This window comes from Protopterus annectens, chromosome 8.part0 (assembly GCF_019279795.1).
Source record: "Protopterus annectens isolate FY-2018-M chromosome 8.part0, PAN1.0, whole genome shotgun sequence".
In the NCBI taxonomy this organism is placed as follows: domain Eukaryota; kingdom Metazoa; phylum Chordata; order Ceratodontiformes; family Protopteridae; genus Protopterus; species Protopterus annectens.
The window spans coordinates 1,186,351,760-1,186,365,880 of record NC_056741.1 but is presented as its reverse complement, the minus strand read 5'-3'; the positions used below and the strand labels follow the sequence as shown (position 1 = coordinate 1,186,365,880).

Below are 14,121 nucleotides of genomic sequence, written 5' to 3'. Positions count from 1 at the left end.
TATATATATATATATATATATATATATATGTATATATATATATATATATATATATATATATATATATATATATATATATACATATAAATATATATAATATATATATATATATATATATATATATATATATATATATATACATATAAATATATATAATATATATATATATATATATATATATATATATATATACATATAAATATATATATATATATATATAAATATATACATACATATAAATATATATATATATATATATATATATATATATATATATATATATATATATATATATATATATACATATATATATATATATATATATATACATAGAAATATAATATATATATATATATATATATATATATATATATATATATATATATGATATATATATATATATATATATATATATATATATATACATATAAATATATATAATATATATATATATATATATATATATATATATATATATATATATATATATCTATTTATATATATATATATACATATATATATACATATATATATATATATATATATATATATATATATATATAAATAAATATACATAGATATAGATAGCTATATATATATATATACATATAAATATATATATATATATATATATATACATATATCTCATATGAATTTTATGATTTTTTTAGGAATGACAATATTAATTAGTTTAGGAACTGAGTGTAGATTACATTTGAATTATGAGTTTTATGTATTTTATATGAAGGAAGTGTCACAAGCTTTTCTGCCAATGAAATGTACCAATTCACTAAGTAAGAAAGTGGAGTTCCATTTTATGTATGTATTTCATCTGAAGAAGTCTGGTTGCAGACGAAAACGCTATATGTCCGTTTAAGAAAGCGTTTATGTTTATGTATATTGAGGCCTGAAGGGGTGATTTTATGTGTGTGGAGTGCCAAATAAAATTTAAACTACATTAAGAAGAGTTGTGGGCTTTTTCCAAGTGCTCTGGTTGTTTTTGGTTTGGAATTTGTTTCTTGAGCACTTTAGCCAGGTTCGTTGGTAATGTTTCAAACTTGCTGTAACATATGCAATTGTTGTTGACGGAAGTATTTTACATCTAAAATAAAAACTATTTACATATTTGACATTCACACACACATATACACACTCAGCATTCACAGCTACTTTACTGAATGTTTACACTATAGATGTCTCATTGTGATTAAATGAAAGAAAAAAATTCATACCATGGGAAACACTGGCACTCCTAATGCCCCTAAACTGTCCCTCATTTTGCTCTAGCCCTTCAGTATGTTTGATTTTCTGGTTACTTCGTGAAGACTATTGAAGGCAGACATCATAACTTCATATTTTCTTTTGATGAGAAAATGCATGCTAATATAAAGTTAAAGTTATACCTAAAATACGTCCCTGATTTTATATCTTTTTTTTTCTTGCTGTTTGTGCTGTATCTGTATTGTATGTCTCTCTCTCTCTCTCACGCACACACACTCACTAGCTAGCTCATTGAATTTCTTTCTCTGTCTCTCTCTCTCTAGCTAATTCACACACACAAACCCACACAAATACAGCTATGTTCTTTTTGTATTTATTTATTTTTTGTATTTAATTTATTCCATCAAACAGCAAAGCCACATTTAGTGAGTGCAAAACAAAATGAGCCCAGTCATTTTTTTCAGCCTGTGCTTCTTGGCAGCTTAATATGCTGACGTGAAATGCATTTGTTTTTACTGGGCAGCTTCTGTACATTAATAGCCTCCTGGAGAATAAAATATAGACGTGTCAGTATTTCTCTGTCTCTCTCCTTCTGTCACTGACTACATATTCTTTACTATAAAATACCCAGACAGCCCACACCAGCAGGTCCCTCCAAAAAAAGTCACTTTATTAGTTAGCACTTTCATCCTAATACTCCCAATGTACTTCATTAAACTAACACACACACACACACACACACACACACACACACACACACACACACACACACACACAAATATACATAGATCAATAGATAATCAAAGATATAATTTGTGATACAGATTGATGCAGTACTTCTAAAGGATGTTAATGACTTACTTTGACTGTAAATGGGAGCTTACTGCTTGCTTCATAGTTGTAGATGGTATTGTACAATGTGTCTGTCATGTTTTTATGTTACTAATACTTTTTTCTTAGTATTAGAATCACTAAGTTTAATTATGTTGATTTGGATTTATTTTCACTTCAACTCCAGTCTAAGGTTGTGATTTGGAAGTGTTTATTTAATGTTTCTCTCCAGAGTAATGTCATGATTTGAAAGCCTTTATACAGACACCTGAATTTATAAAGGTTTCAGTGAGCTGTACACATCATATACAACTCACGAAAACCTTTTCAGGTTCAAGCACAGCCTTAATGTGGTGCGTTAGCTAGAAGATGTGCAGCACTGCATCAGACTTTCTGCTCAGCCATGCTACATGCTAATGAGGCAGTTTGGGGAAGAGGAATACACTAGCTAGCCATGTGCAAGGAATACGCTAACTAGCCATGTGCGAGGAATACGCTAACTAGCCATGTGCTCCCTCTCCAGAGCTGTCTCAGTGAAGGTATCCGCTACACACCAAGGATTACCATACAACACTCATGCCTTAACAGCACTTAAGCACTATGGAGATCAGGTGGGGGGACACACTAACCACCAAGGATATTCACTATGGTGCTGTAAAGGCACATTAAGGAAAAGGTGCAGACTAACACTAGACACCAGGGATTGAACATAATAAAAATTAAAAAGAATGAATGGGGAAAAGAAGATTTGAATCATGCACTCTTGACACAAGAATCCCTTGCATTAGCCCACTGCACTAACTAATAAGGTAGTGCAGCAGGTGTTTTTTATAATATAGTGAGGATCTCAGGCATTATGCAAGGCCGGCAACATGTTGCGTTGAGCAAGGGGGAGGGATGAGAAATGTTAGGTATGTCCCCCCAACCTTGTAAGCTTGTACCCTGGCATGCATTTACAGAAGGGTATGAAGTGTGAAATTGAGATGTCTGGAATTAAGGACTGATTGTAATCATTTATGAATAACCATGTCTTAGGCTAAAAAAAAAAAAAAAACAACATGGTGGATGATCTGCCAACAGGGACTATTAAGGGAGGAATGATGTCTATGCACATGTGTGTTTTACTGTGTGCTTGTTTGTGTGAGTGTGACGGGGGAACAGGGGAATGGCTTTACTTCCATGATGTGGGTGTCATCACAGTTACCTACCACGGGAAGTATTGATCTGCACTTTGTGGAAGGAAATGCAGTTCAGAGACATACAAATTAGCCCATAATGAGGTCTTTCCACATTGCAACTGATTTGTGTGTGAAGACAAAAGACTGTATCACGGCAGCAGGGTGCTTTTGCAATGGGCCTTAAGGCCCTTGATAGGGATCTTAGTGGATCCCCATGAGAGTTTTTTCCCCAGAATAGTCAAATTATATAAATCTAATGATACTCTCACTGCTCAAAATATGTGATCCTTATGGAGCCATAACATCCCTCAAATTTAACTGTTAAATTTCTAACAATATCTATCAAAACAATTGTAAAGGCTGTAATTTAATACATTTATTTTATAAATGAAAATCTAGCTCATAAACAATGAAAGTCCACCCAGTACTTTATGTCAGACATTGGTAATCTAAGTAGTTTTTAAACTATAATTTCCTTTTTAAACAACATTTCAATAACTAAAACTTGAGGTACTTGTATCTTCATTAAACCTATCCTGGCCAAAGTATTATTAATATTATTTTCACTAATCAACATTATCTTTCAGCCACACAAATTCATTGCTGTACTAATTTAAGGGGGTTGCTATAAGGTACACTTGAAAATGGTTTATAAAGGGTTTGAGAATCTGTCTACTAACTCACCTTTGTCTCTTGAAGTTATGATGCAACCTATCTCTGAAACTCAGATATCTCTGTTATGTTTTTTCTTTCAGTAAATGTTTCAAAGCACTGTCTGTTTATCCAGCTATTAAACATTACCTGTATATTATAAATAAGTGATATAAATAAAGAAGATGACATTATATTACAAAGTACACCATTATCACAACTTTTAAAAAGAAATCACGATTTTATGGTAATTTATTACTGGAGTCATGCATATGTATGTGTGTATGTATTTGTGTGTGTCTGCCCGGGGGTGGGGGGTGGTATGGTGCCTAGACTTAAAATGTGCCATTTCATAATGAAATAGATTAATGGATAATTAGTATGAATGTATTATCTCTGAGTAAAGCAGTAAGTGGTACTTTTCCTTTTTGTCTTTTTTAATGCCCATATTCAAATAATTTCTGTCATTAAAAGAGATTCTTGTCCAGGCAACCATAAGGGTGGTTTCATATAAGGCACATATTTCCTGATCCATTTATAACAGTTTGAGTGCATTGAAGCCGCACAATAAAGGCCCTCTTAGCATGTACCCTCCTGCATATGCCCATTTTGAGCTACACATGTACAAATGACCCAGGTGGGCACTTATTTCCAGCATTTGTGTTGGATTTGCTAGAGTACCCATGGTTTTCAGTCTTGCAGAAGACTTAGTTGCCATACCACCTGCCCCAAGATAACCAAGTTACCATTGACTATCTAGTACAACTCTCTCAGGCAACTTCTCTAGCCTCATGGTCACTGGTCAATGCAAGATCATCTGGCTCTCAGTCAGGGCTTTATCCATCTGCACCACAAAGCTGCCTGCTTAACTGATAGTGATAATGGCTTATATGCTAACTAATAGGTTAACTGATCAGGCTTAATCCTGTTTATTTTTTTTCTGTTTATTATTCATGACTGTTCATTAAAGACTTCCAACTGATACTGATGCTGTTTAGTTTACTGTTATACTTAATTTTAATTTATATCACTTTTGTAATTAGCAATTAAAACGTGATTAATTGAAATCCAGTCAAATAGCACCTTCGCTCATATGATAGACCATGCTAGGCCTATGTACTAGTGAATGACGCTGCTGCATGCTTACATATTGAACAAATTTTAGATTCCGAGTGTTGCAATTAATATATGAAACAACATCTTTCTGAAGCTGTATAAGTCCCATGGTAGCTTCTAGTACACCAAACAGGAAAACAAGCATAAAAATAAATAAAAGAAAGAAATGCATCAAGCACATTTATTTATCAGGATGAAGCCAATGTTTAGCAGAGGCCCAAGGAGAAATTCTCCAGACACATGTCTTTATAACCTGGGAGGAAACCAGAGCACCTCGAGAAAACCCACATGAACACAGGCAGGCCATGCAGACAACACACAGAAGGCACTCTAGCTGAGAATTGAACTGGAGAGCCTCTTGCTGGGAGGTGATAATGCTACCGCTGCACCACTGCACCATCCGTTAACTTTATATCATATCATAATCTTATATTTATATATCATTATATTTATACTTATGTCATTTATATCATATCATTATCTTAATATATGCATAATTTATAGGAATATTATCTTGAAATAAATGTACGGTGTTCTGCCACTTACCAACGCCCAATAAAAGGTAAAAATAATCTGTCATCTTGGTATTGCATAAATGGTTGGTGGAATTGTTTCTACAGCTCTCAGAAGCAGAAGTCTTTCAAAAGCTCTTAAGTGGGATACTAAGCTGAATTCATGGCCTAAACAGAAACATCAAATGATTAAATAATGTAAATAAATTATATTTTGTGAATACAGTACATATCCTAAGATAAAACAAGTAATTCAGAAGATGATATATAAGACAGTAACATAACTGTACAGGTCACATAGTTTAGAAGACAAAAAAATATATTAAGAATATGAACACTGAAATAGGCAATATGCATCACAGACTATATATTTATATGCATCTGTGTGTGTCTGTCTATGTAAATTTTCAAGACTACTTAATTACATATTTTAGAGCCTCAGGACCTAAACTGAAAATAAGTAAACCATTCTCCACTAGAGCAAATGACTAAATGACAAAGTTGCCTAATTTCACCACAGCTTTCAGTGCACAGCAAAGAGTCGCCCTTGTTTATTCTGTTAAGCAACAGTTTTCTGACTTGTAAAATAGTCAGCAGCACAATATTCTTCTTTATTGGTCTTTGTTGCATCCATAACAGTCTTAGTTGTAGCAATTAATTTGAAAAGTACTTATTAGCTAAGCTGACAGACATAAAACTAAGTGCAGCAACGTAAATAAAAACAAAACTCAAATGGGGCATGTGAAAACTTATACATTATTCTATGAAAACATGTATAAGACTGATACTTCATTCATGCATACTTTCTAAAAGATCATAAGCTGGCAAAGAAACATTTCCAAAAACTGTTTTTGTTTATTTAACAACACTGAGCAAAACAGTTTTAAGACTATTAAAGAAAAGATTTTCCCCCAGATTCACTATCCTTTTATGCAGGACTAGCTTAGTCCTGCATGGAAGCAGCTGTCTAGGAGCAGGATGGCAACATGCCATGCATATTAATGAAGGTGAGCTGCCTGAGCTCCTAATCTTACACGGAGCATGTAGGAGTGTAGAGGGCATGTCTGAGAGCAGAGCTCTCAGAATATAAATGCCCAGGCAATGAAGAACAGCAGACAAGTCATAAAAGAATGAGTGAGACCGCTCATAGGTGTACGCTTACCCCGAGCAACATCCCCCATGTGTACAAGAGCAATAGTTAAAATAACAGATATAAATTTTTTTTTATGAAACAAATTAAATTTAACCGTAGGTGCGCAGGTTTGCCCATCGCTTAGCTACTGTTAATGCAGCTTAAATAGCAGAAGAGGATAAAAAGCAAGAAATATGCAAACAAAGAAGTACAGCAATAGTGTAGTAGGCAGAGCATTTGTCTTATGAGCAGTCATTACCGGTTCAAGTCCCACTACAGTACATTCCATTTTCCATGTTAAATCACTTTATGACCAATATTCATAGTTGCATAACCTACCAAATAACATATATTTGTGAACTGGAGTACTGCATTAAATGCAGATCTGAGGTGTCAGTGTCATAATGTTGCAAGTCCACAAATAATTATATGTGCCCTATACAGTATATGTACACAGGAATCAGGGATACAAATGGAAGGTAAAATGGGTAATGAATGATAACTCGATACAGCTTCTAAATCCCCCACCTTCCCAAGAACCATTAGACATTACTGTCTAAATTAGTGCAGTGGTAAGCAGGAGTAAGCACTAGTAAGCAAGTGTAAGCATTATTAAGCAGTAGTAAGTAGGAGTAAGCATATTTAAGCAATAGTAAGTGGGTTTAAGCCCAATTCCATGGGGGTAAGCAATGCGCACACAGGTTAAGCAATATTGAAGCTAACTGTAAGCATATTTAACAGAATGTTAGCATAGCTTACCCTCGTGCAAACCAGTGCAAACCTGCTTACAAGTGCTTAAAAGTGCCTTAATCACTCTGTATGCAACAGCCGCTGTTCTGGCCAGAAACAAAATATACAGCGTTTTCAGGACTTGAACCCAGGACCCTGCACACTATAGTGAATCACTAAGCTATCACAGCAATACATAAGCTTGAGGTATCACCAAACAAATCCTCACTATAGGAAAATCAACCTGAACATGTGAAGGGGGAATCTATATGCAGTCTTATGTTGTATAACCTACTGCATAACATAAATATGTGAACTGGAGTACTGCAGTAAGCCCAGATGTGAGGTGTAATTGTAATAAAGTGTTGAAGTCTCCTAATAAACACAAAGACCCCATACAGTGTACGTACACATGAATCATGGATACCAGACACATATATAACATGTAATGAATAATAAATCAATGCCAAAAATCAAGTATAATGCAAATTAAATATTAAGCAATTCTAAGCATTGCACATCCCAGCTTAGTAGGTGTAAGCAATGTGTAGGCCAGCTAACTCAATTTGCCCATTGGTATACCCCTTTAAACAATGCCAACCTCAGGTAAGCAGATCTGCCCATAGCTTAGCCTTTTCAAAACCATCCAATCATGGCAAAGTGTGGGAAAGCAGCCCTATTTAAACCCAACAGGTGGGAATACATCTCATAACTGGTTGCAGCTTCCCCTTGCAGGCACTATGTCTGGAATGGGAGGGGGTGTGTGCTTTTGGGTGCAGCACTGGGGCATCCAGGAGTCCAGAGTCATGACAGGACTCCTTGTCAAAGACCATGAGCAGATACTGCTGCAGGGCCAGTACCAGGGTTCCCAATATAAAGCGGAAGCCTGGGACCATCTTGCCCATGTCCTCACCAGTGTCACTAGCATACCACAAACTGGTGAGCAGGTCACACATCACTATGCCGACCTGAAGCAGCAAAAGGGGGATCTCTTGGATCAGTGGATCCAAGAGGCTAGGAGGACAGGGGAGGTCCAAGCTGTGTGTATCACTCCACTACCTGTTTAATAATTGCCAGCTCATGTATATTATGGATAGGTATAGATAAATATTCCTCTTATGTCCTTCACAGTAACAAGTGAGCAGGCTGAGAGCCAGGAGGCCCATGGATGTCGCTTGCAGAGGTTGCAATGCGAGGCAGGCTAGTAATACTCTTGCATGTACTGTCATAGGAAATAAATCTAAAAGTATTAGTAAGTTTTTGCCTGTATAAAACCTGTATTGTTTAAGGCAAGTACGGCATACACCAGAGAATATGGCAGGGAGAATCTCATATAGGTTGTATGTAAATAAAAGCATAATAGCCTGACAATAAAGGTCTAAATGCTGGACTGCATGTGTTTACTCTGGTATCATATGGTAATGTAGATTTGCAATCACTTAATAGTACTGTTGTATTAATCACTGTTACCCACACTGTGCAACATAAATAAAATGTGTAGGAATGTCTGTATATGACTGGTGTAATCCCCAGAAGTCATTTAGTACAACTGAGAGAGACATGGACATAAAACAGTGAAACAACAGACAACAAAATCCAAATAGCACATTCAACTGAGAAGTGAGATGTTTTGTTTTTAGCACACACAACCATGGTTCAAATCATGGGAGTGGTAGTAGGCTGCATACAGAATCATACCCCACAACTGTACAGATATGTCCAGAATGTCCAGTAAATCGGCCTATATCTGCAGCCTGTCACCCGTCCCCCTGGGAAATCAATGAGATGATCCCAGACATTTAGGCAGCAAACAAGAAATACAACTGATTGTCACACATCTATAAGAACAAACCTAGCAACTCCCCAAACTGTTATGAGTGTAATAAAGCAAGTATGTCCCATCTACACCCCATGTTGTCAAGCTGTGATCACAGTGTATACAGTAACAAAGTGAGATGTATGTGCATAATACTAATGTGGAATCTGGTAATTTGTGTGGCAACATTTAGGTAGTGCTAACAAACATTGCTCCCACAGATCCATCAGATATGAACACTGTGCCTAGAAATAAAAGCTTGATACCCTGTACTGGTACTGTTTACTCTGGTATTGTATGGCATTGTGAGCGTTGCAGTTCCTCTGAATAATAAGGTATTACTCATCACTGTCACCCACACTGTGCTACATAATATAACTGTGTAGGAAATCCTATATAAGAGTGGTGCTGTAATACAAGGTCAGAATGTAAAACCATGGGAGAATTATAGACAGAAATCAGATAAGAGATATACATCAATATCTATATAGCACACACAACTGTGATGGACAGTGTTTTATTTTGAGCAGACACAGCCATGGTCCAAATCCTGGGAGTGGTAGCAGGCTGCATACAGAATCATACCCCACAACTGTACAGATATGTCCAGAATGTCCAGTATATTGGCCCATATCTGCTGCCTGTCACCCTGTTCCCCTGGGAAATCAGTGGGATGATCCCAGATGTTTAGGCAGCAAACAGGAAATGCAACTGATTGTCACATATCTATAAGAACAAACCTGTCACACTAGCAACTCTTGGGAGTAATAAGCCAAGTATGTCCCATCTACACCCCCATGTTGTCAAGCTGTGACCAGAGTGTGTACAGTAATGGAGTGAGATGTATGTGCATAATACTAATCTGGATTCTGGTAATGTGTGTGGAAACATTCAGGTAGTGCTAACAGACATTGCTCCCACAGGTCCGTCAGATACTAAGACTGTACCTAGAAATAAAAGATTGATACCCTCTACTGGTACTGTTTACTCTGGTACTGTACGGCATTGTGAATGTTGCAGTTGCTCTGAATAATAAGGTATCACTCATCACTGTCACCCACACTGTGCCACATAATATAACTGTCTAGGAAATCCGGTATAAGAGTGTTGTAAGTCACTAAAGGTTGAAGAGGGCAATAGTCTAAAGATTTCCAGGTTCACCTGCATGTGGTCAAGACATGGCCAGAGTCTGTGCAAAAACAGATGGACAGGTATGTGCATAACATCAACCTGGAATCTGGGAGTATGTGTAGAAACAGTTAGTTAGTGTTAACAATGAATTCATCCTCAGGTATACCAGGTAAGAGTTGTATATTGCAGGCAAAACCAGTTAATGTATATAGTTGTCGACAGTCATACCACTGTCCAAACTAAGGCAATAGGGTAGTGTACTAATACTTGTAAGGTACACATACTACTTGCAAGGTACAGATAACAGAACTGACTAGGAAAGTAATGTGAACTACAATAATATACTAGTTGTCAATTGACATCCCCCCCCACACCATATCTGCAACAATAAACTAAATACCCAATTCAATTGGTATGTGTGACTTAACTGTAATGTTGGGACATATGTCCAATTGTTTGATAAATATTTAAATCTGTTTCTATGCATGTGCTATGTTGAAATACTCCAACATTGGTGGCATGGTGCCATCAATGTACATGCATGCTGTTGTAATTACCACTGTGGTCCCATATATGCATGTGTTCTGTTTGCTATGCAACTGTTCCATATCTGGTGTCTGGGTTAATTGGAATACCTATGCATGCTGTTATACCTAATCCTGGAATGCATTGACTATTACTAACCCACATATGTTGATAAAACAAACACCATAGCACGTATGGGAATGTGGGTCCCAGCGAACCCACTTGTCTCACCTCAGCTGGCCATGGCACCGGGCACCAGCATGTCTGGGGCCCAACCCGGGACCTCCTCATCCATTGGCCCTGCACCACCTTCGGGTGGAACTGCCTCAGGGGATGGGGCACACCCCCACCAGGAGCGGACATGGACAGAAACCTGTCACCCATCGCCAAGTCAGGGTCATGGTGCGTAACGATCTCAACTGGGAGTTTAGAGATCTGCTACGTCAGCTTGAGGGCCATGTGTTGTGACTAGAGAGTCAGCCTGGCTCTCCGACTCAGCCCCCAGCACAGCCACATGTGAAGGTGCAGTGGTGACTGCCCATGGGTGGGGACATCAATCCCACTGTTTCCACTAGAAGGCTCATGGGCTTCCGATTTCCCAACACTCCTCCCCATCAAGGTGTTTACCCCCCACATGTGTCATATACTGCCCCTGTATGCATCTTGTTTGTCTTGTCTGTCAACCTACCCAACCTACTTCCCCAAATATACCTACTATCCCTCCCCAACATCCCACTCTCACCTGAAAAAAAAAAAACAAAAAAGGCAATCTGTTCCCAGAAAAATCTCGCTACATACTTAGCTGTCTATTTCGCACGTGTCCACTGGACACATGTAATCTGGTCTAATTGGCATCACAACAAATTATTGCTGTCCTCACCCCTCTCTCAGGGGTTTGAGTGCCCAAATCTACCTTCAAATTTAGTGTATATGCACAGCTGTTGCTGTAGAAGAAATGGGCAGCTATGGACATTCCTTACACCCTTCCTGCACATCCCTAGCTATTTCTCTACTGTCTTTCCCTCTTTGTGCCCCTTTTTCACCACTTTCCTATCAACCCTTTTTTCCTTTCTTTTAAAGAAATTAGCATAGGGGTAAGTGGGAGTAAGCACTTTTAAGCAGCAGTAAGCGGGTTTAAGACTGTTTGCTCGGGGGTAAGCAACACCTACACAGGTTAAGCAATTTAGAAGCTGAGTATATGAAACTGTAAACAGACGTTAGCAGTGCTTACCTCCAGTCAAACCCACTTATGACTTCTTAAAAGTACCTTAATCACTCTGTATCCAACAGCCCTTATTCTGCCCAGCAACAAAATAAACAGCCTCTGCAAGACTTGAATCCAGGACCCTGCACACTATAGCCAAAGTGATTTACCACTAAGCCATGTCAAATATACAAAACTCTGCTGTTTTCACAAACATATCATCCAGCACAGTCATTCAGCAGTACAGGAAATGTATTTAAACATGTAGATATATGTGTGTGTCTGTGAGTATATATATATATATATATATATATATATATATACATATATATATATATATATATATACATATCTAGATATCTATATACCGATATATTCATATATATATATATATATATATATATATATATATATATATATATATATATATATATATAAATATATATATATATATATATATATATATATATATATATATATATATATATATAAATATATATATATATATATATATATATATATATATATATACATATGCATACATCTATAGATATATATGTCTACATATATATATATATATATATATATATATATATATATGTACATATATATATATATATATATATATATATATATATATATATATACATAAATATATCTATATATATATATATATATATATATGTATATACAAACATATATCTATAGATATAAAAGAGAACATAAAAACATATATGACCACATGCACTGTTAATGGGGGTGAGGGGGCCCAAGCAACATATGTCTTGTACATATAGATACCCCCCCACAGCCAAACACGTCTGCTCTCCAATACAATACCAACTGTTGCAAATCCCATACCCAGGACCTGACACAACACTGGCACAAGATGTTACCAGTACTCCATTCCACCTGTATGATGTCAGCCTGGTATCAGTAACATATCATGCAGTACAGCCTGGCTACCATATGGAATGTACAATATGGAAGCAAACAACATTCCTAAGATATATATACACAGACACGTATATGCAGATACATATATATATATATATATATATATATATATATATATATATATATATATATATATATACATACATATATATAAATATATATGTAACTACACATACACAAACAGAGATATGTATAGGAAGATACATGTGTAGAGGGTGCACACTATACTGAACACCCACTATGCCTACATTTGCCACCTTACCAACTGGACACTGTATGAGCCACCCATACAAATGACAGTTGTTGTCTGCAACGTATATCCACAGAGAGGTCAAAGGATATAATACCACAAAGGTTTGCATACATGGGAAAGTTTTATTTGTGTACTATTACAGTTATTTATGCCATGTCATATAGCTGTTTAGACTCTGAAATACATATAAACAGACTAATGCAACTATCAAACAGATAAATTAATACAGTATTCTGGAAAGGATTACATATGTTGCTGTCCAGGCCAAGGCCTTCAAGTAGTACAGCAGTAAAGACAGACTGGGGCACAGGATAATCATCAATCAACAGTAAGTAATGCAGATGTATAGTCCAGCAGCCTCTATCTACACTCTGTACACAATCCCTAGGGGGTAAATACCTCAGCTGACACAATGGGGTGTATCTCTTACATAACAAGGCATAACTGAAACCATCACAATCACACTGACAAACAGAACAGTTTGTATGGCAGGAAGCAGTAGGCCTGCATTTACCCAAAGTGAATCGTATGGTAATGTACATCCAGATACCTTAAGGCAGCTTACCCCGATACCTCCACATGTTGTAACAGCATAGGTTAGTTATGGTGCATCCCCCCATAGACTGACATACAGGACCATATACCACTGTTACATACACTGACCTCTGGACTGCATAAGCTAGTCGCTGGTGTTACAGGATAGTCTGCAACATACCTTTTGTCAGGAATATGTAGTCAGAAACACAAATGTATGTAGCCATGTACTGATAGCACTCAACACACACACAGCCAGTGATATATATGACACAAGACCTATGTGGTTGACAACAAAACATAACACGCACACCTCTGGCCAACAAGTTGG

The 14,121-nt window shown here is 36.4% G+C and overlaps 1 protein-coding gene across 1 annotated transcript in view; it reads right to left on the bottom strand.

Moving 5' to 3' along the window:
- LOC122809290 (carcinoembryonic antigen-related cell adhesion molecule 2-like) overlaps positions 1–14,121 on the bottom strand; it is a 443,608-nt gene that overhangs the window by 379,158 nt on the left and 50,329 nt on the right. Inside the window, exon 3 of the mRNA XM_044080666.1 lies at positions 5,544–5,677. Coding sequence (XP_043936601.1) covers positions 5,544–5,577 — 34 coding nt within the window. The 5' untranslated portion in view covers positions 5,578–5,677. The remainder of the gene's footprint in view (positions 1–5,543; positions 5,678–14,121) is intronic.